Source organism: Mesoplodon bidens (assembly GCF_964165515.1).
Source record: "Mesoplodon bidens genome assembly, chromosome: X".
Classification (NCBI taxonomy): domain Eukaryota; kingdom Metazoa; phylum Chordata; class Mammalia; order Artiodactyla; family Ziphiidae; genus Mesoplodon; species Mesoplodon bidens.
Window position 1 is genome coordinate 100,422,200 of NC_138163.1, and position 27,509 is coordinate 100,449,708.

Genomic DNA, 27,509 nt, shown 5'->3' on the forward strand with positions numbered 1-27,509 from the left:
GTTTGCAAAATGATAGCTCAAAAACATACATTAAATATTAAGTTTTTGCCAGACTCCATGCTAAACAAGCCTCAGGATCAATGGCGGTTATCTCAAACTACATTAAGTTTATGTTTGCACCCAAAGCAGTGATTTTACAAGGAGAGCAAAGATCCCTACACCCCTAAGAACACTTGTAATTGGTACACGCTAGGGAAATGAGTCCTGGAGAAAGTTCACTTGTAATGTGTTAACATTTCTGTCTTTTTAAACTCACCTCCATCTCATTACCCTACTCCTTGCTGATGTCAACATAATAATAATCACTACATTTCCTTACCAGGGCTTATCAATTAGATTTGGGAAGCTAATTTCCAAAATCCTATGCCTCTGGCACAGAATTATGTAGCTCTTAGGTTTGCCACTATAAGACCATTCTGACACTGATCAATGGGAATACAAAAGGTTACAGGCTAGAGAGAGAGGAATGATAAGGATTTTCAGGGAGGTATATTTAGAAATATGGCTGCAAGTTATAATACTTTATTACTGTATATATTTCAATTCCTTTCACCCAAGGATATAGGTTTCTTACTACAAAGGCAAGGAAAAGCTCAGTTCAAGGTACCCTTAGCAATATGCCACCCTCATGAAGAAGAACAAGTGAAGGCATGGGCATGCACTCATGCACGTGGAAAGGAACAGCTTTATAGATACTGGTTCTAGCTCTCTGCTGCATGCATTTTACTATGTGCTTCTATGTCTTCCTTTCTCCTTATATTTATTTTAAGTTTGGTCACAGATTACTGTGTATGATAATAGTAAAATTAAATAATTATGATAAATCCAGTGAGGATGTAACAGTTGCTCTACTACTTTCTGACATGGGCTCCTCTAAGACGCTGAAATTGAAACTGGAAAAACTGACCAAATAACTGAACTCATCCAGAGGCTAACAGTAAAATCAACTCACCCCCCAAAAAGGGGGCGGGGGGAGCATAATATGGTAAGAAACAAGACAAACAGGTTAACAGATAAAACCAGTTAATAAAATTGCTCTTAATAATTTATTAAGTCGCCATCACTAACCCCAACACACATGGTGGTTGCACACATTATTCTCGAATATTTAATCTAATTAAATAACAACAGACACCACTTACAAATATTAAATTCTACTTAAATTATAAATGTACAAGGGATAGAACATTCTGAGCTAACAATACAAAAAAGGCATACCACTCTCTTCTCTGGAAATATTTTTTCAACAAATCCCAAAGAACTTAGTATGTGTTAGGGGTGGAGGTGGGTCTGTTCCCAGAAATTAATAGCCACCTATAAGTAAAACTAAATAAAACACAAGTATAGTTTTAACCTAAGGAAGTTCCTATTCGTTAAGGCTATACTCTAAAACTCTCACCAAGCACCTACTCCATGCTTTCTAATTTTGTGGCTGTTCAAGAAATAGCAAGATAAGTGAAAGCAAAAATTGGGGCACAGAGTTTGTGAAAGAACATTTGACCAGCAAGACAGGAAACACACATTCATGATGGATTAAGAGAGGGTGTGAGATATGTCATTTTAGGCAGCAGCTAGAGCTGAAACTCAAGACATGAGAAAATGGTAGTAACCAGGACAGGATCAACAGAACAGAAGGCACTTACTAATTCAGACATTGCATCATTCTTATATCATTTCAGTTTCATTTCTTAAGTCAACTGAAGGACACAGAAATCATATGTAGATAAGGAATCAAAAGATATAATTTTCCACACTACAAGCCCCCTAACTTGACATGGTCACATACTTTTTAATGCAATCCAATTTTCAACTGATGATGGCTTCACCTCACTACTGATTTTATGCTTATATCTTCAATCTACAGGGAGTTCACAAGTTATCACAGGTAGGTGAAAATTAACTGGTGTGAGGTATACATGTTCATTTCTAAACTGCAGAGTTCCTTGCCTTGAGTTTCATCTAAATTATTTCTCGCTGGCCATAAAGATTTTACCCATGTGCCCAGGAGAACAATTACAAATACTGATTAAAAAATAACCACCAATCAATCTTCAAACTTGGGGACAGACTACAACAGACAAAATAATTAGACTGGGAAATCTGAGCATAAGTTTGCTTCTGCCACCAATTAAACAGTTATATAATACTGAGTTACACACGCATACACATCCCTTGTTTTCTACATCTATAAAATTAAGGGAAAAAAACTAAGTTATCTCTTAAGACCACTCTGGTTCTAAAAGTTTAGAATTGTGAATTCTATGAATAGCATCTTCAAGAAAGTAAAGAGATTTTAAAACAGTCCTAATCTACTCTTGATTTTACATATGATACACTGGATATAAAGTTAGGAGGCTTAAATTTAGGCTTGCTCTACAACAATGGACAATTTAAAAGAAAAATATTACAAAGCTTCTTTATAAAGATCAATTATAGCTTTGTTTACAAAGAAAATGAGTGATTTGAATGATTATAATAGTCTATCCACACAGGTGTTCTCTAACAATGCAGTGCTTCCATAGATGATCAAAACCCAACAGGACCAAAAGCAAACGGGAAAGAAAAGGCATCTGGGAAAAGTCATTCATGTTTTAAGTTTCATCTTTAGAGAAACCATATCAAATCATTGCCAATGCATATTTAAAAGCTCTGTAATAAATATCCAGGATGCGCAACAGGTATATGACAGGGTTATAACCTTTGGTCAAAATGCTCCTTTGGACTTTCTCAGCACTCACTCAGCTTAAAATTATGGAGAATAGAAGGCACTCTGACAAAGTCGAATATATTTCAAAAAAAATGTCTACATAGGGCTTTACAGTTTGCAAAATGTACATTATCTCATGTGATCATCAAAACTCTGTAGAGTAGAAAAGGCAAAACTGTAATGTACCTAACACACACACACACACACACACACACGTGCGCACACACACAAAATGAGGAAACACATCAAACTAAGTGGCAGTGCTGAGACCAGAATGCCAATCTTTCAACTATGTTCTTTCCACTAGAGAATGTTACTGTCTTGTCTGGTAAACAGAAAGACAACAAGGGGGCAAAGGCCACAGTAACAGGGACCTATACTTTACCGTTTATAAAATCGTATATATATTTCTATCATATTTAATGTCTGACTCTGAAGGTGGTACCATTACTCCTATTTTATAGAAGAGAGAATTGAGAGTTTATAATCTAGTGCCTAGTTACTAGAAATTGGAAAAGTACTAGCACACTCGTGTGTGTGTGTGTGTGTGTGTGTGTGTGTGTGTCTTTTGGTGAAGGAGGAAGGGAAGGAGCAGTCAGTATATCTAAAAGTCTGAAAAGGAAATACTGCTCATCACAGACCATTTACCAACTTGAGAAGAGAGAGTAGAGTCATTCCCCAGTTCAAATAACCTGGGGACCACCAGTCCATAACAAGTGACTGAGAAATTCCAAAAGTTTTCTAATCTAAGTCTTCTTTAATCAGAATCTTATACCAGATTCTTTTAGGAACACATATATTTCTAATAATCTAAGGTAGGTCAATATCCCTGAAGGAACAAACTAATAATTTCAGGAGATTATTGGAAAATGTAGGCTTAGTGATATTAAAATATTTTGTATTTATTACACACACACACAAACACACAGAAAAATACAAACAAAATAAGCTATTTACTGGAAACAACTGGAGTTATTAGTTTTATGTCAACTTACCACTGAAATGCATTGTAATGGAAGTAGACCAAACCAAGACCATATAAAAAGGCAGCATTCTGGAAAGAAAGGGAAAAAGAGACTTTTAGGAAAAGCATTTATGTCTAATACGTATGTTACTAATACTATAAAATATGGTATCCAGGATGTTTTATGTTATTAAAAATCTATCCTGCATTACAATATAGTCACAATGTTTTTTGTTTTTTTTTTTTGTGGTACGCAGGCCTCTCCCTGCTGTGGCCTCTCCCATTGTGGAGCACAGGCTCCGGACGCACAGGCCCAGCAGCCATGGCTCACGGGCCCGGCCACTGCGCAGCATGTGGGATCCTCCCGGACCGGGGCACGAACCCCCGCCCCCTGCATCGGCAGGCGGACTCTCAACCACTGCGCCACCAGGGAAGCCCTACAATGTATTTTTAAAACACCAAAATAACTGATGAGTCAACAGATGGCACAGAATCCAATCAACTTGGACAGATTCTGTGGTTTCTTTTTAATCAAACCTGCCCTGAAATAAAAAATCTGTCAGCACATACAGATGGCCAATAGGCACATGAAAAGATGCTCAACGTTGCTAATTATTAGCGAAATGCAAATCAAAACTACAATTAGGTATCACCTCACGCCAGTCAGAATGGCCATCATTAAAAAGTCTACAAATAACACATGCTGGGGAGGGTGTGGAGAGAAGGGAACCTTCCTACACTGTTGGTGGGAATGTTAAGTTGGTGCAGTCACTATGAAAAACAGTATGGAGGCTCCTCAGAAAACTAAAAATAGAATTACCATACCATATGATCCAGCAATGCCACTCCTGGGCATATACCCAGACAAAACTATAATTCAAAAAAATACAGGCACCCCTATGTTCATAGCACCACTATTCACAATAGTCAAGACATGGAAACAACCTAAATGTCCATTGACAGATGAAAGGATAAAGAAGATGTGGTACATATATACAATGGAATACTACTCAGCCATAAAAATAATGTCATTTGCAGCAACATGGATTCAACTAGAGATTATCATACTAAGTGAAGTCAGTCAGAAAGAGAAAGACAAACACCATATAACATCACTTATATGTGGAATCTAAAATATGACACAAATGAACCTATCTACAAAGCAGAAACAGACTCACAGACATAGAGAACAGACTTGTGGTTGCAGGGGTTGGGGGTGGACTGGGAGTTTGGGGTTAGTAGGTGCAAACTATTACATACAGAATGGAAGGACAACAAGGTCCTACTGTACAGCACATGGAACTATATTCAATGTCCTGGTATAAACCATAATGGAAAGGAATATAAAAAAGTATGTGTATGTACGTATGTATGTATGTATGTGTGTGTGTATGCATTAACTGAGTCACTCTGCCATACAGCAAAAATTAACGCAACATTGTAATTCAACTATACTTCAATTAGGGCTTCCCTGGTGGCGCAGTGGTTAAGAATCCACCTGCCAATGCAGGGGACATGGGTTCAATCCCTGGTCCGGGAAGATCCCACATGCCGCGGAGCAACTAAGCCCGTGCACCAAAATTACTCAGCCTGCGCTCTAGAGCCCACGAGCCACAACTACTGAAGCCCGTGCGCCTAGAGCCCGTGCTCCACAACGAGAAGCCACCGCAATGAGAAGCTCGCACACCACAACAAAGAGTAGCCCCTGCTCGCTGCAACTAGAGAAAGCCCGCGCACAGCAACAAAGACCCAACTCAGCCATGAATAAATGAATGGATGAATGAATAATAAACTATAATTCAATTAAAAAATATCTGTCAGCAGAATTCTATGGGTAATCTAAGAGAAAAACCTATTTTTCAGGAATAAGAAAATGCCTATGCTATCCTATTCTCTCTTGCTTATTATATCTCTGTATTCTTCCTCTAGTTCTTTCTGTTTCTTGAACTGGATTTAATTTTATGTTCAGTGTTGCCAGGAAGGTAGTTAGAATTCAAAGTAAATGCACAATACAAACGTAGAACAAATTTTAGTATTAAAAAAAAACCCACATGCTAAAATGACACCTAGCCATTTACATTTTGAGCTATGAACATCAGTGATTCCTTTTGCAGTACAAAACAGAGATGCCTATCCAGACTCAATCTGACCTCTGGCCCCCATATGGGAAACTAGCTAGCTACTCCCTTTTTTCAAAAAGGGTAAACAGTTGAGTCCCTACTATGTGTTCTCCGAACTTATGTTCTAAGACTTAAAAAATTTCAAACTCTTACTAAAATGTTTCTTACTGTATTATTTTAGGTTGTATTTCCCCAGAAGTACACCCTGAGACAAAAGGTTTTAGTATACGTGGTTTATTTGGGAAGTTACCCTAGGAAACACCAGTAAGGGAGTAGAGAAGTGAGGCAGGGAAGAGAAGGAAGCCAATAAAGGGTGCAGCATGGCTGACTATGCAGCTGTGGGCAACTGGGACTTAATACTGCTGGGGATTTCTAGGAGACAGTGAAGAACATTCCTCAGTCATTTTGCGCTAGGTGTGAGGGAACTACAGTACTTATCCCACAACTGCTGTCATTCAATGACTGGAGAAAAAGAATCAGTGATGTTTAAAGACCAAAGTGTAATAAATAGCTGGGTGACTTTTTGGTATGCAATTATTATTTTTAATACTAAAACTTGTTTTAGGGTTATATTGTGCATTTCCTTTGAATTCTAACCACACTTCTGGAAACACTGAAAAAAGGTTTCTTAAGTAGATCTTAAAATGTAATAAATATGGAAATTTCATTCAATCCTCAATACCCTCAATTTTCTGAATGAGAAAATTACATGCTACAAGGGTATTCACAAAGATCTCAGACAACATCCATTTCAAAAGTTCATATTCAAAATTTTAAAATTTAGTTGAAACTGGCTTCAATCAGGATCATTCACTTACGACCCCACCCTATCCCTGAAATAAACTGAACTTTTACTAGGTATTGAGGACAATACTCAAGGGTTGAACAAGCCAAACTGATTAAAATATACTTCCCCGCACACTACTGTGTGTGTGTGTGTGTGTGTGTGTTGGGGGGGGGGGGTGGATGATGTTCAGAACACAAGAGTAGTTAAATTCAGAGTTATGAAATGTTCTACCCAAGAAAGTTTAGATTTGAAACACAACTGTCTCCCTAGGTGGGGGAGATGGAGGGAGGAGAGCATGGTTGAATAACAATAGACAGCATCTTTCACCAAATTAGATAATTGCCCAGAGAAGGCAGTGTAAGGTGTGGTGGAAATATGAGTCTACTGAGGGACATTTCTGCTTTCAGTACACATCCTGCATTCTCTCAACTTCTTTTGTTCATAGCTTATCCTTCCCCCTCTAGGAAATCTTATCCCCATCCCTGCCACTGTATAAATTTTATCAATCCATCTAGATCCATTTAAATGCCATCTTCCCTATGAAGCTTTGCCACATCTCCCACCTCAAACCAGAGGTAATCTTTCCAACCTCTAAATTTGGCCTTAACATAATGTCTCTAGCGTGTGACATTATGGTATAATAGTAAGAACTTAATTTTATGCAAAATGCTAACATCATTTCTTTTAAAAGGTACTAACAACCCTTTGAGGTGGCAGAAATTTAAAGAATGAAGAGATATTAAGCAACTTGCTCAAAGAGACAGTTGCAGACATAGGAACTGAATCTAGGTCTGCCTCCAGAGCTCACTCTTAACTATTGATAACATATTTTTGCTATTTGTGTATTGACTAAATTCCATCCAATCAGACAAAAATGCAACGAAAGCAGGAGTGCTAATCATCTGTGTATATTACCTAGTATACACAGTGCCTTCCACATAGCAGATGCCCACAGGTTTAGTAAATTGAACCACCCAGTATTTAAGCTCAGTATTAAGTTCAGTTTCCTGGGTGACACAGAATTAGTATGAGGGATGGTCCCTATTAATCAGGAGCTTATAAATCTCACCAAGGAGGTAAGTCTCATTTTTCCGTAACAGTAAACGATGTAATTTAAACACTTACTGAGCACCTACTATGAGTCATAACAGTAAACGATGTAATTTAAACACTTACTGAGCACCGACTATGAGTCATAACAGAGTTATCAGCACTGGGAAGAAAGTAGTAAGCAAAAAAGACAAAAATTCCTATCCTCAATGAATTTACAATCTAAGGACAAATGATTATGAAATTAAGTGCATAATAATATATTCCTAGCTGCAACCATTTAAGAGTTAATGAAGTATAATAAGGACTAGGAAAAGAGGTAGAACTTGGGTATTGCTGGGAAAGCAGAAGGAAAAATAAGCCATCTCAGCCAGGGGTTCTAATCCACACATTTTTGGAAATAATGACCTGGGGGTGTGAATGGCTATGTGCCCTGATAAAGACGTGTTCCCTCCCAATGTACAATCTCACCAAAAATGCCAACAGCATCCCCATTGAGAAACACGGGTCTATGCAGAAGGATGACCCAAGCAAAGGCACTGATATGAAAATGAGTTTAAATGTGATGTAGTCATTCTTCAATCCACTGTGAGAAGTTAGGGGAGTAACTTTCTGGGAAGTGTATTATTTATAAAACATACTCCTGCTTCAGTCCAAATCCTTAGAGGTTAGAGTATATATTAGGTGTCATCAAACTGGCACATGGGCCAAATCCAGCCAGCCACCTATTTTTATAAAGTTGTACTGAAACATAGCTACCCCCACTCATTTACTTATTGTCTATATAGCTGCTTCCAGTTCCAAGAGAAGAGCTGAACAGTTGCAACACAGAGACTATCTAGCTTACAAAATCTAAAACAGTTACTATGTGGCCCTTTACAAAAGAAATTTGCCAACCTCTGACCTAGACTGCATCACAGTACCCATCATAATCCCAAATTAAGAAATTATAACTTAATAAGATTACAATCAATTTATATTGAAGGCAGGGTGTGGTTCATTAAGTTAGCAGTTCACTAATGCCAGAGAGTCCCATGAAGGTGTTTTCACTGATCCCCAACATAGTTCTTAAAGAAACTCCTGGATGCCCTATGCTCTGTAATCAGAGCTCCAGGCTGTACAACCCCAGATGTGAGAGGGGAGCACTGTACAGTCCTCTGGAGGACACTATAAGCTTTGTTCTTTCCAGCTGTTCCTGGTTTCTCAGACTATTTCCAAATTGAAGGAAAGGGCACTGAGGGTTCTGCTTCTATTTTCATGAACATATATATGTAAAAGTAGACTGGAAAACAAGAATGGCAAATTAAACTATACAAAAACAGTGTGAGCCTTAGAACACCACAGATGAAATAAAAGGTTGGCAACCTCATATCAGACCCTCTTACTGCCAAATTTTCTTAAATCTGTCTATGAAATCCCATAGAAGGCACTGTTATCAACCCCCCTTTTTCCCAGCTACTTCCAGTGAGAAAACGTTGGTGACATAACAGTTCTAGCCAGTGAGATTTCTACCATGGGGTTTCTGGGAAAGCTTTTGCTTTCTTTGCATAAAGGTTTCCTTTTTTCTTCTTCCACTTCCTGTTAGTATGTCATGGTCACCAGAGTGATGAAGGTATTAATAGCCAACCAAAATGGTATGAAAATTACTTTAAACTGAAAACATCTGAACAATCAAAAGCCACAGAAACAATCATTATCTAAACTTAGGCAGAGCATCCTGAAAATACAGCTGCCAATGACCCCTCCCCACCCACCCCCTTCCAAGGGAGTTTACTAACTGGGAAAATACTGACCCTTAGCATTGAGAAGTGTGAATTCAGCTGCCCATCAGCATCAAAAACTCCAATAGAACCTTCCCTACTTTCTCAGAGAAGCCCAAAACCCTGAGACTGTTGTTAGGTTTATATATAAACCTTTATCTCTGGCTATTGAGGGGTTTACTCATTAGAGGGCAACTCCAGCATGCATGTGTAAACACACTTTGTCTTTTCTCCTGTTAATCTGTCTATTGTCAGTTAATTTGCAGGCTCCCAACCACTGCACCCAAACTACAAGAGGGAAAAAGCATTTCCTCCCAACAGTGACAAGCACCAACCCTGTATGAAAATCAGACTGGGCAGGGACTAGAATGGCCATCATGGACATATCATGATTTTGAAAGAAAACAAGCTTTAAAGACAGCAGTAGAGTGCCAGTAAGTTTAAGATCAGAACACTGCCCCGCCCCTCCCCCCCTTTGAAGACACGGCAATTTCCTATCTAGCATGGTTTGGGTTTTTTAAGGGAAGTTTAGACCCAGTATCCTACAAGCATGCAGCAGTAAGAGGGTAGCTGTTTCCCAAAGAAAGGGTCAGCCTTTTAACAAAAGAGAATATTAGTAAAATATTCAAGCTTTAAAAAAAATTTTATTAGACAAAACTGACTAAATGATGTGATTATCAAGATATTGTTATACTATTGCCAATATTTGGGTAGAATAGCAATCTGATTGTAGTGCCTCCAAACATCCAGTACTCACATTTGAAGACAATTTTTTATGCAGAGATATCATTAAGAAATAAAATCAAGCCAGACTATTAGAAAAATGTAATAGTATGAAGGCATTCCAGAACTCCAGAAATGAATTTCCAAATGCCTTCTGGGTACTCTCCACCTGTTGAATATACTACAAATACCTGAAATCCCATGTATCTTACACCGCAGAGGAGAGTCTGATGCTCTAATGGTACTGAAGATTTTAGATAGTGGTAGCAATCTCACCAGTTAACCAATCCAAAAAGTAATCCTACTTTTCTTCTCTTCCCCACCAATAAGCCAAATTCATTCTATTCACAAAGCTCATTTTACAATCAAAAAGCCTTTGAATCTATCCCCTTCTCCATTCCTACTGCCTTTCTCTAGGTAATTTAGGACCTTGACTTTGTCTACCTGGCCTGTTTCAATAGCTTCCTAACTCAGCTCCCAAACCTTCGCCTCCCCTTCCACATCCCCCCTTTCAATATACCTTCCACACCATTGCCAGTGAACTTGTGAAAAACTCAACCATGACACTTTCTCTATTTTAAACTCCCCTGAAGATTACCTACGACCTAGCCTGACTATAAATAAGGGTCTTGGTTATATGACTCTTGCTCAACTTTCCCAATCTCACAGCCACCGCTCCAGTCAGGACAAATGACATGCAGGCCTATGAATAAAATATGCTCTTATACATTTCCATGATTTTAAACATGTTTGCTTCCTCTGCTGAAAAAGCCAATGCCATCTTTCCTTCAACTCATTTCTCAATCTAGCAAATTCCTAGCCATCCTTGGGACTTCCCTTGTGGTGCAGTGGTTAAGACTCCGTGCTCCCAATGCAGAGGGCCCAGGTTCGATCCCTGGTCAGGGAACTAGATCCTACATGCATGGCGCAACTAAGGAGCCCACCTGCCACAACTAAGACCCGGCGCAACCAACCAACCAAATAAATAAATAAATAAAATTCCTATCTATCCTTTAACACATCACTCATCTCTTCTTTCCACAAGTATTACCTGACACATTCCCAAGTGCAGAGTTAGGTTTTTCTGAAGCAAGTTTCCAAATGAATATTCATGTCTATTACAGATATGCCCTTCATCTCCTCTACTAGAATACGAGCTTGTAAAAAGGTAGAGATAGAGCTCAAGTCATCTTTTGATCCCTATGGCAAAGTAACTAGCATATATAAGTCATTGAGGAAAGGTTTACTGCTAATAAATCAATCTCTTACAGCCTTAAATAACCTATTAGACATTTTTATCAAAGAATTTAACACTGTGCTGATTCAATTTATACAGAATCACTCCCTTAATACAATCCAAACTACCTTTTGGACACTTATAAGAGTTTCTCCTAGTTACAATAATATAGCAAAAGAGGTTGTCAAAGCTCATTACATCGATCAGATCCAAAGTTATAGCATTAGAGCAGAAGTTCTGCTTCCATGAAACTAATACAACATTGTAAATCAACTATACTCCAATAAAATCCTTTTTAAAAAAAGAGAGTAAGAAGTAGTTCTGCTTCCAAAATCTATGCATAGTATTGCATAGCGATCATGAAATCAGGCTACAGAGGCCATCAGACTTGGCTTGTCACTTACTATCGACTCACAAAACAAGTTAACCGAGTCTCAATTTCATAGGGTTGCTTTGAGGAATTAAGATCATACATGTAAAATACTTAAAATAATAACCTGGCACTTGGGATTTTTGTGAGAAGTAAAGGAGGTAATGTATCTACCACCAACAAGAAAACTATCTAGCACAGGGTAATTGCTCAATGGATACAGTATGACAGATAAAATTCTTGGGAAGTCTCACATGCTGTAAAAAAAAAAAAAAAAAAAAAAAATTACACATTAAAAACAAGAGGATTTAGAAATAAAAGAGAGTTGTGGCCAAGACTGCTCAAGACCTATGCAACATTATAACCAGAGGATTTCAAAAGTAGTAACTAGTACCTGGGACAGCCTGAACCACTCAAGCAAGAAGCTCAGCATGATGATAGGTTGCCATGGTCCATATCAAAAATGAACAAAACAATGAAGTTGCAATTCTGGCAATCCTTTAATTAGAGCAGAGCTGGAAGGTGCTGAGACAATGAAAATAGCAGAAAGCTGTACAAAACTGGGAACGTGCCTTTCTGAGGAAGAGCCCTGGATGAAGGTACTCATGTTTAATTTTCTTAAAATCTAGACTACAGAACTCCTGCTACCAGTGCTGCAGTCAAGCTGAGAGAACTTTTCCCTTTCCTACTTAAGTTTATAATTATACTCCCCATTATCCAGAAAAAAATTTAAATGAAACAGTAAGACTTTCACATCATACAACATAATTCCCTTATTTACCAATAACATGAATTAATTTCTATTAGTAGTACAGTCTATTTTGCAACAACGTGTATCTTCTCTTACTGTTTTCTAGCCTATTAACACTATAAGACGAAATAAAGACATTTCTCAGCCTCTGTTGCAGCTAAGAGTTCTCAAATGACTAAATTCTCGTCAGTGAGATGTGTATAATCTCATGATTCCCTTAAAGCCACAGTCCCCAACCTCTTTGGCACCAGGGACCAGTTTCGTGGAAGACAATTTTTCCACAGACTGGGGGCCGGCGGGGGAGATGGTTTCGGGATGATTCAAGTGCATTACATTTATTGTGCACTTCATTTCTATTACTATTACACTGTAATATATAATGAAATAATTATACAACTCCCCATAATGCAGAATCAGTGGGAGCCCTGAGCTTGTTTTCACTTGTCACTCACTGATAGGGCTTTGATATGAGTCTGCAAGCAATTGATTTATTATGGTCTCTGTGCAGTCAAACCTCTCTGCTAATGATAATCTGTATTTGCAGCCGCTCCCCAGCGCTAGCAGCACCACCTGAGCTCCACCTCAGATCATCAGGCATTAGATTCTCACAAGGGGCGTGAAACCTAGATCCCTCACATACGCAGTTAACTGTAGAGTTCGGGCTCCTCTGAGAATCTAATGCTGCGGCTGATCTGACAGGAGGCGGAGCTCAGGCAGTAATGTGAGTGATGGGGAGTGGCCATAAATACAGATGAAACTTCGCTCGCTCACCCGCCGCTCACCTCCTGCTGTGCGGCCCAGTTCCTAACAGGCTACAACCGGACTGGGACCACGTGGCCCAGGGGTTGGGGACCCCTGCCTTAAAGAAAAGGGTTGTTGCCCTCTGCTTCCTCTTCCTCTGACCAGCTCCTTGGAATGTAGAACCAACTCCAAAGCATCAGATAAAGAAAACTCAAGAAAGAAAAAATATAGACCAATTTCAATTATGAACAAGGATGCAAAGATGCTACATATTAGCAACCCCAATCCAGAAATAACTAACAAGGATAAAAATTTATTGTCAATTTGAACTTACTTCAGAAATACAAGATTGATTTAAGGAGAAAAAAAATACAATTACCTCAATGGATGCAGGAAAAGTATTTGCATACAAAAGAAAAATGCTGACTTTTAAATTGAAAATATTAAAAGTTGGTTGTCATTAGAGTAAAGAAGCTCCTTTCTATTCTTAGTTTGCTATTTACAAAGAAAGAACTTAATCATGTTTAATGGTAAAACGTTCCCTTTAAGCAGGGAAATAAGACAAATGTACTATACCACCTCTTTCAATCCATACTGTGCTGTCATCCTAGTTATTGCAGTAGCAGGAGCAAAGATCACAAAAATTAAAAGTGAAGAAACAAAGTTACCATTAATTACAAAGGTAGGATAGTCTATATAGAAAATCCAAAGTAACATAGTCAAATTAGCCAAGTTAGTAAAAGTTAGTGGAGTTCTCAGTAAATTTAACTTAGCATATAAAAGCCAACTGTAGTTCTATATACCAGCAAAGAGATAAAAATGAAATTAAAATGACATTTATAACAGCAATAAAACTAAAAGATCTAAAATACATTATTTTATAATATGCACAAGAACTTTATATGGAAATACCATAAAACTTTATTGAGAAAGACGGTAATGAAAGACAATGACAGTTTTTCTTTTTAAACTGTACAAAGTTAATACAATTCCAATCAATCCCTGGAAGCCATTGTGTTTTATTTATTTAACTTTATGGCTCTGATTTCCAGCACTACAGAATTGGACTAGATATTGAACAAATATTAAGACAAATCTAAGACTCCAGATCTGTGCTAACTGTTGCAAACCCACTTAACCATCTATCTGGCCCTTGCCTTCCTTTTCCCCACTTTGAGGCCTCCAACAATTACCCCAGGGTCTAAAACAGGGGTCCACAAACTATGGCCAGTCAAAATTTTTTCTTCAAGGCCCAGGAGCTAAAAAATTATTCTTATATTTTATGATGGTTACACTGTAAATGATTAGCTAAGTACCTACATAATAGATAATTTTGTCTCTTGGCCCACAAGGCCTAAAATATTTACTTTTTCACCCTTTTGAAAAAGTATTTGGACCTCTGCTCTAGACCAAGAACTTGGGAGAGTTCCCTAAACACCTACTGTACTTTCTTTCATGTGCTGGCTGACTCAGTTCTCTTCTTTAAAAGCCTTTCCACGTCTCCTACCTGGAAAACTCCCATTAATCCTTCCCTCTACTCTCAACTGTTCTGTGGAGTTTCTCTAATTCCCACTCAGACTTTCCCATACCCCTTACACAAAGAGATGTACTTCTACCTCACTCCTGAACACCTCTAATATATCACTTCCAAAAACTTATGCTTGTTTGTGCCTCCCTCACCAAGAACATGGGCAACTTGAGAGCAGAACTATCTTACTTATCCCTGTATTGCCAACAAAGCCCTTGTCAATGACAGTAAAAGCCAGTTAGTGACCGACATAAATAGTGTAACAGAAGTCATGGATAGGTCAGAAGATGAGTGCAGTTTCCACTAGTTCATCCACCAATTTGTGCAGACCTGAATGCAGTCTAGTCCATAAAGTAAAAGAAATTACATAATGATTTCTAGGATGTGGTCTGCTTGTAAAATTGTAAAACTTCTAAAGAATCTAACCCTTGTGGACAAAAAGATGTTACCTGTCATTCCAGTAAACAAGGAATGTTGCCAACCATCAAGCCATCAGCTGCTGCTCCCCCATCCCCCCACCCCCCCACACACACACACTCACCAAGGTGCACCTTCAAGTGAATTCAGGATGGAGAAAAACCAGGATACTGGCCCTTGATAGTCAAGATGCATATCAAAGAAATAATTTCAATGAGCCCAGACTCTTGCATCTTCCCATACACAGAAAAGCACTGAAATCATTATGTTTGACTACATTTATTTATTTTTTTTCCCCCAGCAAAAACTCTTATATATCCTGGCTTTTCTCTTACCTCTTTGGAACAGTTCCTCTGAGCTATATGAGAGGCTGTTTCCCAGGTTATAGTCCTCAGTAAGGTCCCTGAATTAAACATAATTCTCAACTTTCAGGTTGTGTATTTTTGTTTTCTTCAGTTGACATCCTTATTCTCAAATATACTGCTTTTTAACTTTCCCTATATATTCTTTAAAAGAGATCTCACTCTCTTGGTCTCTGCCTTTCTGGGCAAAAGTTTTGTTTTGGTTTTGGTTTTTTTCCAGGTTAATTTAAGCTTTAAACTTGTTGAGATATTAATTACAGTTCTGCCTTCCTTAAAGTTCTAAATATTTTCACGTTATAAAGCACTTCAATATTGATATATTTAAATACTCAATGTATTTTTAAACTCAAAACATGAGTCTGAACTGGGAAAACCGTGAGTTTTTCCATTATAACAATTCTCTCCCCAAAATCTCTCCCCTACCCAACATTAATCCCTAATCCCACATCAGTACTACATTAACAAAAAAATAAAACCGTATGGTAGCTAAATGGAAAAAAGAAAACCTTACTACTCAGCCCCAATTGGGAAAGAAGGCCAGCACAATTTTCAGAGCTGGTAAGAAATGCAGCATTACAATTTTCTAACATGTATTGAATCAAGGACTAAAATAGACCTTTTTGGTGAATGTACTTTAAGGACAAGAATTGTTTATAATTAGCATACCAAAAACACATGCAAAGTAATCTCTATAAGCTTTGAGTTCCTGAAACACTCAATCTTTTTCAGCAGTAGTATTATAAAGCCCCATGATATTTTATATACACATACAAAGATATATGTAAATTTATTCTTCAATATTTTTTCAGTGTCCCAAATTAAATTTTAACCCAATTCTCTCAAAGCCATTGTAAAAGCAGGATTTTTTTTAAGTTGATGAACTAATTTAAAGGGGTTTTGTTAATCAGAAGAACTTACCCACAAATATTTTAATGAATATACCCCCCAAAATTACACATAATGCACAATTAACAGGCAAATTATATTTTATAGTGAAAAAGGTTGCTCTCCATCTTTCCACAACATTTAATCAATGGTTCTTTTAGACAAGCATACTACCATTAACTCAAACCTTTTCTTTCTTTTCTTAAATACAAGTGGGGAAAAAAGAAGAAAAAAGTCAGTTCTATTTATTTAAAAGTTCACAATCATAAATGAATATATACAGAAATTGTTTAGTAAAGTACACATAATAAAAATCATCAGGAAGCACCAGCACTTCTTCATATTTTAACATATCTCCTTACAGTCTTCTACTTATATAATGAAATACATAGCAGCATTAACAGTGTACATACAATTTTTTATTCCTACCTTCCTACTTTATACCATAAACCATAACAGCAATTTTTAAACTTTCCTGACTCATGAATGAGTTTAGGTTTTGTTATACTTGTTGAAGGGGATCAAAGCAAAATAACATCACCTTGCGTAGATCTAATACACGTAACAGCTATTACGTAAAGGACATGAGTGGGTAAGATGTGGACCTATATAACTGCAAACTTTCTACATTTTATGTGAATTGGTATAATACTAACTGAGACTTGACTGTGAAAAATTAAAGGGTTTATACTATAATCCCTAGAGTCACCACTGAACAAATAATGAAAAGAAGAATAGGTGAAAAGGCCAATAGGAAAAGTAAAGTAAAATTGTAAAACAGATTGAAATATAAAGGGGGGAGTGGTACAGAGAACATAAGACCAAGAAATTAAGGGAATAAACATAAAAGGAAAGATCAAATGAAAGACACAAACCCAATCATACCAATGATTTCATTAACTGTCAGTGAATAAACAGCTGAAGTAAAAACCAGAGATTTTCAGATTGGATAAAAAAGCAAGACCCATTTAACAAGCTATCTATAAAAGTATTATGAATATAAAGATGCCAAAAGGTTGAAAAGAAAAGGGTATCTCGGGCTTCCCTGGTGGCACAGTGGTTGAGAGTCTGCTTACCGATGCAGGGGACATGGGTTCGTGCGCCCCAGTCCGGGAGGATCCCACATGCCGCAGAGCGGCTAGGCCCGTGAGCCATGGCCACTGAGCCCGCACGTCCGGAGCCTGTGCTCCGCAACGGGAGAGGCCACAACAGTGACAGGCCCACGTACCGCAAAAAAAAAAAAAGAAAGAAAAGAAAAGGATATCTCACAGAAATAACAAGCCTAAGAAGAAAGGAAATATAGCTAAATTATAATCAGATAAAACACACGTCAAAACAAAAGGAATTACTAAAGGTAAAAAACAGTATTTCTTTATGACAAAAGGGTCAGTTCATCAGGTAAAAATAACAATCACAAATGTGTGTGTACCTAATAAGAGAGCTTCAAAATATATTAAAGAACAAAAGGGCAAAATTAAGAAAGACAATTCTACCATCACAGGAAGAGATAATAACCTGTCAACAAATGACAAGGACAAAAAAAATTGTTTAAGAAAAATACCTTCAACTATCTTTAACTGTTATTTATACCACAATACAACCAACAACCAACAAATGCAAACCATGTGCTTGTTTTCAAGTGTTGACCCAATAAAGTCTCAATACATTTTGAAAGAATGAAATCATAGAGTATGTTATATAAATGAAACAAAAATTACTAACTATGAGATATCTAAAATAACCCAAGTATTTTGAAATTATACAATATATATATAAATAACCATGGGTAAGAAAGTGCAAGTGAAAGTAGAAAATGCTTTCAAATGAATGATAATGAAAATTAAAAATATAAAATTTGTGAGATACAGCTATAGCAATACTAAGAAAAATGCATACTTTTAAACACTTGGATTAGAGAAAAAAGGTAGAAAATCAATGATCTGAGCTTCTATCTTAGGAAATAAGAAAATTAAACACAGAGTAAGCAGAAGCAAATAATAAAGACAATCAGGAATCAATGAAATGGGATTGGATGAAATGTAAAACAGGAAAACAATATTGAAGAAAAAAACTACAAAACAAAAATTTGATTTTTTGCAAACATCAATAAAATTGGTAACCATCCAGCCAGGCTGACCAAGAAAAAAAGAGAAGACCAAATTACCAATATCAGGAATGAAAGAGAATATACAGATTCTATAGTTCTTTAAAGGAAATTAGGGTTATGACAGAAAAAAATAGTAAATGTGAAATTTTATGAAAGAGACAAAACTCCTTGAAAGACAAAACAAAACTGAAACAAGAAGTAACAGAAAACCTGAATAGCCCTGTACATATTAGAGGAATTCAAATTGTAGTTAAAAACTATTCACAAAGAAACTCTAGGCCCAGCTGACTTTACTGATAAGTTCTACTCAACACTGGAAGAAGAAATAATACCAACCCTACACATACACTCAGAAACAGAGAGGAGAGAACAATTCCCCACTCTTTTTATGAGGCCAGTTATCCTGAGGGAAAGAATCAGACAAAAGTTGTAAGAAGAAAATTACAGAGTAATATCATTTATGAACAAAGATGCAAAAATGCTCAACAAATTATTAATACAATGAAGCCAACAACATATAAAAATGACAACAGATCTAACAGGGGTTTATCCAAGGAATAGCTTTAAAAAAAAAAAATCAAGCAATGTACCTAACTATAACACATGAAAAAAGAAAATCCACAGACTCTCAATACAGGAAGGAATAATTATTTGACAAGTTCCATACCTATTCATTATAAATGAAAACAGGAACAACAACAAAAAAGAAATCTCAAAGTAAAACTAGTAACAGAAGGAAACTTCTTCAATCTAAATCTATAAAAACTCTATAGCTAGCATCGTATTCAATGGTGAAAACTGAACGTTTTCCCCAATATAAGGAACAACGCAAGGATGTTCCCTTCTATTCAACGCTATACTAGAGGTCCTTGCCAATCCAACAAGGCAAGAAAAAGATTAAGTAGTAACCAAAGGTTAGAAAAGAAAAATTGTATTTATCTGCAAGCAGCATGATAATGTACATAGAAAATCCTCTGAAATCTAGAGCAAAGCTACCAGACCTAATAATTTATCAAGATAGCAGGATGCTAGGTAAATGTACAATAACCTTTTGTGCTCCTATACAATAGCAACAATAATTGGAAATAAAATTTTACAATGACTCCAATCACAATAGCATCAAAGAGTAAAATAGAGATAAACTTAACGAGAAAAAATGTGCGATGGAAACAATAAAACACTGCTGAAGAAAATTAAAGAAGACCTAAATAAATGGTGAGATATACCATGTTTGTGGACAAACAAATGCATTATTTTTAAAAAGAGATATTCTCCCCAAATTGGTCAATGCATACAATGCAGTCCCAATCAAAATCCTAGCAGGAGAAATTGGCAAATTGCTTCTAAACTGTATATAGAAAAGCAAACGACCTAGAAAAAAACAAAATTTTGAAAAAGAACACAGAAAACATACACTGCTTGATTTCAAGACTAAAGTAGCAAAACAGTATGCTACTGGCTTTAAAATAGACATACAGGAGACCTTCAAGATGGCAGAGGAGTAAGACACGGATATCACTTTCCTCCCGACAAATACATCAGAAATACAACTTCATGTGGAACAACTCCTATAGAATACCTACTGAATGCTGGCAGAAGACCTCACACTTCCCAAAAGGCAAGAAACTCCCCACGTACCTGGGTAGGGCGAAAGAAAAAACAGAGACAAAAGAATAGGGACAGGACCTGCACCTCTGGGAGGGAGCTGTGAAGGAGGAAAAGTTTCCACACACTAGGAAGCCCCTTCACTGGTGGGGGGGCGGCGCTTCGGAGCCACAGAAGAGAGCGCAGCAACAGGGGTGCGGAGGGCAAAGCGGAGCGATTCCCGAACAGATTCAGTGCTGACCAGCACTCACCAGCCCAAGAGGCTTGTCAGCTCACCGGCCGGGACGGGCAGGGGCTAGGAGCTGAGGCTCAGGCTTCAGAGGTCAGATGCCAGGGAGACGACTGGGGTTGGCTGCATCAACACTGCCGGAAGCGGGCTAGTGTAGCACAGCTAGCCGGAAGGGAGTCCTGGAAAAACTCTGGACCTGCCTAAGAGGCAAGAGACCAATGTTTCAGGGTGCAAAAGGAGAGGGGATTCAGAGCACTGCCTAAATGAGCTCCAGAGACAGGCGTGAGCCACAGCTATCAGCGCAGACCCCAGAGACGGGCAATAAACGGTAAGGCACCTGCTGCACCCACCAATAAGCCTGTGTGCAAGCACAGGTTACTATCCACACCTCCCCTCCCGGGAGCCTGTGCAGCCCACCACTGCCAGGGTCCTGTGATCCAGGGACAACTTCCCGAGGAGAACAAATGCCACACCTCAGGCTGCTGCAATGTCACTCTGGCCTCTGCCACCGCAGGCTCGACCCGCATTCGGTACCCTTCCCTCCCCCCGGCCTGAGTGAGCCACAGCCCCCTAATCAGCTGCTACTTTAACCCCGTCCTGTCTGAGTGAAGCACAGACGCCCTCAGGCAACCTACACATAGAGGCGGGGCCAAATCCAAAGCTGAGCCCCAGGAGCTGTGCAAACAAAGAAGAGAAAGGGAAATTTCTCCCAGCAGCCTCAGGAGCAGTGGATTAAATCTCCACAATCAACGTGATGTACCCTGCATCTGTGGAATACCTGAATAGACAACAAATCATCCCAAATTGAGGAGCTGGACTTTAGGAGCAACTGTAGACTTGGGGTTTGCTTTCTGCATCTAACTTGCTTCTGGTTTTATGTTTATCTTAGTTTAGTATTTAGAGTTTATTGTCATTGGAATATTTGTTTATTGATTTGGTTGCTCTCTTCCTTTTATATATATTTTTCTTTTTCCTTTCTTTTTGTTAGTGTGTATGTGCATGTTTCTTTCTGTGACTTTGTCTGTATAGCTTTGCTTTTACCATCTGTCCTAGGGTTCTGTCTGTCCGTTTTTCTTTTTATTTTTTTTTACTATACTTTTTAGCGCCTGCTATCATTGGTGGATTTGTTTTTTGGTTCGGCTGCTCTGTTCTTTCGTTTTTATTACTTTTTAATTTTTTTACTTTTAATAATTTTCCTCCCTCCTTCCCTCCCTCCTTCTCTCTCTTTCTCTCTCTCTCTTTTTCTTTCTTTCTTTCATTCTTTCATTCTTTCTTTCTTTCATTCGTTCTTTCTTTCTTTTTTTTCTCTCCCTTTTCTTCTGGGCCATGTGGCTGACAAGGTCTTGGTGCTCCAGCCGGGTGTCAGGCCTGTGCCTCTGAGGTGGGAGAGCCGAGTTCAGGACATTGGTCCACCACAGACCTCCCGGCTCCACATAATATCGAATGGTGAAACCTCTCCCAGAGATCTCCATCTCAACGCTAAGACCCAGCTCCACTCAATGACCAGCAAGCTACAGTGCTGGACACCCTATGCCAAACAACTAGCAAGACAGGAACACAACCCAACCATTAGCAGAGAGGCTGCCTAAAATCAAAGTAAGGTCACAGACACCCCAAAACACACCACTGGACGTGGTACTGCCCATCAGAAAGACAAGATGCAGCCTCATCTACCAGAACACAGGCACTAGTCCCCTGCACCAGGAAGCCTACACAATCCACTAAACCAACCTTAGCCACCGGGGACAGACACCAAAAACAACAGGAACTAGGAACCTGCAGCCTGTGAAAAGGAGATCCCAAACACAGTAAGTTCAGCAAAATGAGAAGACAGAAAAACACACAGCAGATGAAGAAGCAAGGTAAAACCCCAACTGACTAAACAAATGAAGAGGAAATAGGCAGTCTACCTGAAAAACAATTCAGAGTAATGATAGTAAAGATGATCCAAAATCTTGGAAAGAGAATGGAGAAAATACAGGAAACATTTAACAAGGACCTAGAAGAACAGAGCAAACAAACAATGATGAACAGCACAATAAATGAAATTAAAAATTCTCTAGAAGGGATCAGTAGCAGAATAACTGAGGAAGAAGAACAGATAAGTCACCTGGAAATAACTACTACAGAGCACAAAAAGAATGAGAAGAATGGAGGACAGCCTCAGAGACCCCTGAGACCACAGAAAACGCACTAATATTCGATTAATACGGGTCCCAGAAGAAGAAGAGAAAAAGAAAGGGACTGAAAAAATATTTCAAGAGATTATCATTGAAAACTTCCCTAATATGGGAAAGAAAATAGTCAATCAAGTCCAGGCAGCACAGAGAGTCCATACACGATAAATCCAAGGAGAAACACGCCAAGACACATATTAATCACTATCAAAATTTAAATACAAAGAAAAAGTATTAAAAGCAGCAAAGGAAAAACAACAAATAACATACAAGGGAATCTCCATAAGGTTAACAGCTGATCGTTCAGCAGAAACTCTGCAAGCCAGAAGGGAGTGGCAGAACATATTTAAAGTGATGAAGGAGAAAAACCTACAACCAAGAATACTCTACTCAGCAAGGATCTCATTCAGATTCAACGGAGAAATTAAAACCTGTACAGACAAGCAAAAGCTAAGAGAAGTCAGCACCACCAAACCAGCTCTACAACAAATGCTAAAAGAACTTCTCTAGGCAGGAGACACAAGAGAAGGAAAAGACCTACAATAACAAACCCAAAACAATTAAGAAAATGGTAACAGGAAAACACATATCGATAACTACCTTAAATGTAAATGGATTACATGCTCCAACCAAAAGACATAGACTGGCTGAATGGATACAAAAACAAGACCCGTACATATGCTGTCTACAAGAGATCCACTTCAGACCTAAGGACACACAGAGACTGCAACAGAGGGGATGGAAAAAGATATTCCATGCAAATGGAAATCAAAAGAAAGCTGGAGTAGCAATTCTCATATCAGACAAAATAGACTATAATATAAAGACTATTATAAGAGACAAAGAAGGAAACTACATTGATCAAGGGATCAATCCAAGAAGATATAACAATTGTAAATATTTATGCAACCAACATAGGAGCACTTCAATACGTAAGGCAAATCCTAACAGCCATTAAAGGGGAAATCGATAATAACACAATCATGGTAGGGGATTTTAACACCCCACTTTCACCAATGGACAGATCATCCAAAATGAAAATAAACAGACACAAGCTTTAAATGACACATTAAAGAAAATGGAATTAATTGATATTTATTGGACATTCCATCCAAAAACAACAGAATACACTTTCTTCTCAAGTGCTCATGCAACATTCTCTAGGATACATCACATCTTGGATCACAAATCAAGCCTTGGTAAATTTAAGAAAACTGAAATCGCATCAAGTATCTTTTCCAACGACAACACTATGAGACTAGATATCAATTACAGGAAAAAGTCTGTAAAAAATACAAACACATGGAGGCTAAACAATACACTACTAAATAACCAAGAGATCACTGAAGAAATCAGAGAGGAAATCAGAAAGTGCCTAGAAACAAATGACAATGAAAACACGACGACCCAATACCTATGGGATGCAGAAAAAGCAGTTCTAAGAGCGAAGTTTATAGCAATACAATCCTACCTCAAGAAACAAGAAACATCTCAAATAAACAACCTAACCTTACACCCAGAGCAATTACAGAAAGAAGAACAAAATAAACCCCAACGTTACCAGAAGGAAAGAAATCATAAAGATCATACCAGAAATAAATGAAAAAGAAATGAAGGAAACAACAGCAAAGATCAATAAAACTAAAAGCTGGTTCTTTGAGAAGATAAACAAAATTGATAAACCATTAGCCAGACTCACCAAGAAAAAAAGGGAGAGGACTCTAATCAATAGAATTAGAAATGAAAAGGGAGAAGTAACAACTGACACTGCAGAAATACAAAGGATCATGAGAGATTACTACAAGAAACTCTATGCCAATAAATTGGACAACCTGGAAGAAATGGACGAAGTTTTCGAAAAGCACAACCTCCCAAGACTGAAACAGGAAGAAATACAAAATATTAACAGACCAATCACAAGCACTGAAATTGAGACTGTGATTAAAAATCTTCCAACAGCGGAGCGGCTGGGCCCGTGAGCCATGGCCGCTGAGCCTGTGCGTCCGGAGCCTGTGCTCCGCAATGAGAGAGGCCACAACAGTGAGAGGCCCGCATACCCCCCAAAACATCTTCCAACAAACAAAAGCCCAGGACCAGACGGCTTCACAGGCGAATTCTATCAAACATTTAGAGAAGAGCTAACAACTCACCTTCTCAAACTCCTCCAGACTATAGCAGAGGGAGGAACACTCCCAAATTCATTCTACGAGGCCACCATCACCCTGATACCGAAACCAGACAAAGATGTCGCAAAGAAAGAAAACTACAGGCCAAAATCACTGATGAACATAGATGGAAAAATTCTCAACAAATACTAGCAAAAGGAATCCAACAGCACATTAAAAGGATCATACACCATGATCAAGTGGGGCTTACCCCAGGAACGCAAGGATTCAATGTACACAAATCAATCAGTGTGATAAACCATATTAACAAATTGAAGGAGAAAAAACATATGATCATCTCAATCAATGCAGAAAAACCTTTTGACAAAATTCAATACCCATTTATGATAAAAAACCCTCCAGAAAGTAGGCACAGAGGGAATTTACCTCAACATAATAAAGGCCATATATGACAAACCCACAGCCAACCTCATTCTCAATGGTGAAAAACTGAAACCATTTCCTCTAAGATCAGGAACAAGACAAGGCTGTCCATTCTCACCACTATTATTCAACATAGTTTTGGAAGTTTTAGCCACAGCAATCAGACAAGAGAAAGAAATACAAGGAATCCAAATCAGAAAAGAAGAAGTAAAACTGTCACTCTCTGTAGATGACATGATACTGTACATACAGAATCCTAAAGATGCCACCAGAAAAGTACTAGAGCTAATCAATGAAGCTGGTAAAGTACCAGGATACAAAATTAATGCACAGAAATCTCTTGCATTCCTATACACTAATGATGAAAAATCTGAAAGAGAAATTAAGGAAACACTCCCATTTACCACTGCAACAAAAAGAATAAAATACCTAGGAATAAACCTACCTAAGGAGACAAAAGACCTGTATGCAGAAAACTATAACACACTGATGAAAGAAATTAAAAATGATACAAACAGATGGAGAGATATACCATGTTCTTGGACTGGAAGAATCAACATTGTGAAAATGACTCTACTACCCAAAGCAATCTACAGATTCAATGCAATCCCTATCAAACTACCAACGGCATTTTTCACAGAACTAGAACAAAAAAATTCACAATTTGTATAGAAACACAAAAGACCCCGAAGAGCCAAAGCTATCTTGAGACAGAAAAAGAGCTGGAGGAATCAGGCTCCCAGACTTCAGACTATACTACAAAGCTACAGTAATCAAAACAGTATGGTACTGGCACAAAAACAGAAATATAGATCAGTGGAACACAACAGAAAGCCCAGAGATAAACGTACACACATATGGTCACCTTTTTTTGATAAAGGAGGTAATAATATACAATGGAGAAAAGAGAGCCTCTTCAGTAAGTGGTGCTCAGAAAACTGGACAGCTACATGGAAAAGAATGAGATTAGAACACTCCCTAACACCATACACAAAAATAAACTCAAAATGGATTAAAGACCTAAGTGTAAGGCCAGACACTATCAAACTCTTAGAGGAGAACATAGGCAGAACACTCTATGACAGAAATCACAGCAAGATCCTTTTTGATCCACCTCCTAGAGAAATGGAAATAAAAACAAATATAAACAAATGGGACCTAATGAAACGTAAAAGCTTTTGCACAGCAAAAGAAACCATAAACAAGACGAAAAGACAACCCTCAGAATGGGAGAATATATTTGCAAATGAAGTAGCTGACAAAGGATTAATCTGCAAAATTTACAAGCAGCTCAATATCAAAAAAACAAACAACCCAATCCAAAAATGGGCAGAAGACCTAAATAGACATTTCTCCAAAGATATACAGATTGCCAACAAACACATGAAAGGATGCTCAACATCACACATCATTAGAGAAATGCAAATTAAAACTACAATGGGGTATCACCTCACACCAGTCAGAATGGCCACCATCAAAATATCTACAAACAACAAATGCTGGAGACGGTGTAGAGAAAAGGAAACCCTCTTGCACTGTTGGTGGGAATGTAAACTGATACAGCCACTATGGAAAACAGTATGGAGGTTCCCTTAAAAAACTACAAATAGAACTATCATACGACCCAGCAATCCCACTACTGGCATATACCCTGAGAAAACCATAATTCAAAAAGAGTCATGTACCACAATGTTCACTGCAGCTCTATTTACAATAGCCAGGACATGGAAGCAACCTAAGTGTCCATCGACAGATGAATGGATAAAGAAGATGTGGCACATATATACAATGGAATATTACTCAGCCATAAAAAGAAACGAAATTGAGTTATTTGGAGTGAGGTGGATGGACCTAGAGACGGTCATACAGAGTGAAGTAAGTCAGAAAGAGAAAAACAAATACTGTATGCTAACACATATATATGGAATCTTAAAAAAAAATTTTAAAAAAAGAAGGTTCTGAAGAACCTAGGGGCAGGACAGGAATAAAGATGCAGATGTAGCGAATGGACTTGAGGACACGGGGAAGGGGGAAGGGTAAGCTGGGATGAAGTGTGAGAGTGGCATGGACATATATACACTACCAAATGTAAAACAGATAGCTAGTGGGAAGCAGCCACATAGCACAGGGAGATCAGCTTGGTGCTTTGTGACCACCTAGTAGGGTGGGATAGGGAGGGTGGGAGGGAGACGCGAGAGGGAGAAGAATGGGAATATATGTATATGCATAGCTGATTCACTTTGTTTTAAAGCAGAAACTAAGAGACCATTGTAAAGCAATTATACTCCAATAAAGATGTTAAGAAAAGAAAAAGGAAAAAAAAAAGAAAAAATAGACATATACAACATAATGTAACAGGAGTATAACAGAGGATCTAGCAACAGACAGAAAACTAAATGGCCAACTGATTTTTATCAAAGAGGAAATAAATAGTAAATCA

General features: G+C 38.0%; 1 protein-coding gene across 7 annotated transcripts in view; it reads right to left on the minus strand.

Annotated features, from left to right (window-relative positions):
- Window positions 1-27,509, minus strand: part of KDM6A (lysine demethylase 6A) — a 208,524-nt gene that overhangs the window by 93,583 nt on the left and 87,432 nt on the right. For all 7 annotated transcript variants that reach the window (XM_081222345.1, XM_081222344.1, XM_081222350.1 and 4 more), the window contains exon 5: window positions 3,703-3,761. In XM_081222345.1, coding sequence (XP_081078471.1) covers window positions 3,703-3,761 — 59 coding nt within the window. The remainder of the gene's footprint in view (window positions 1-3,702; window positions 3,762-27,509) is intronic.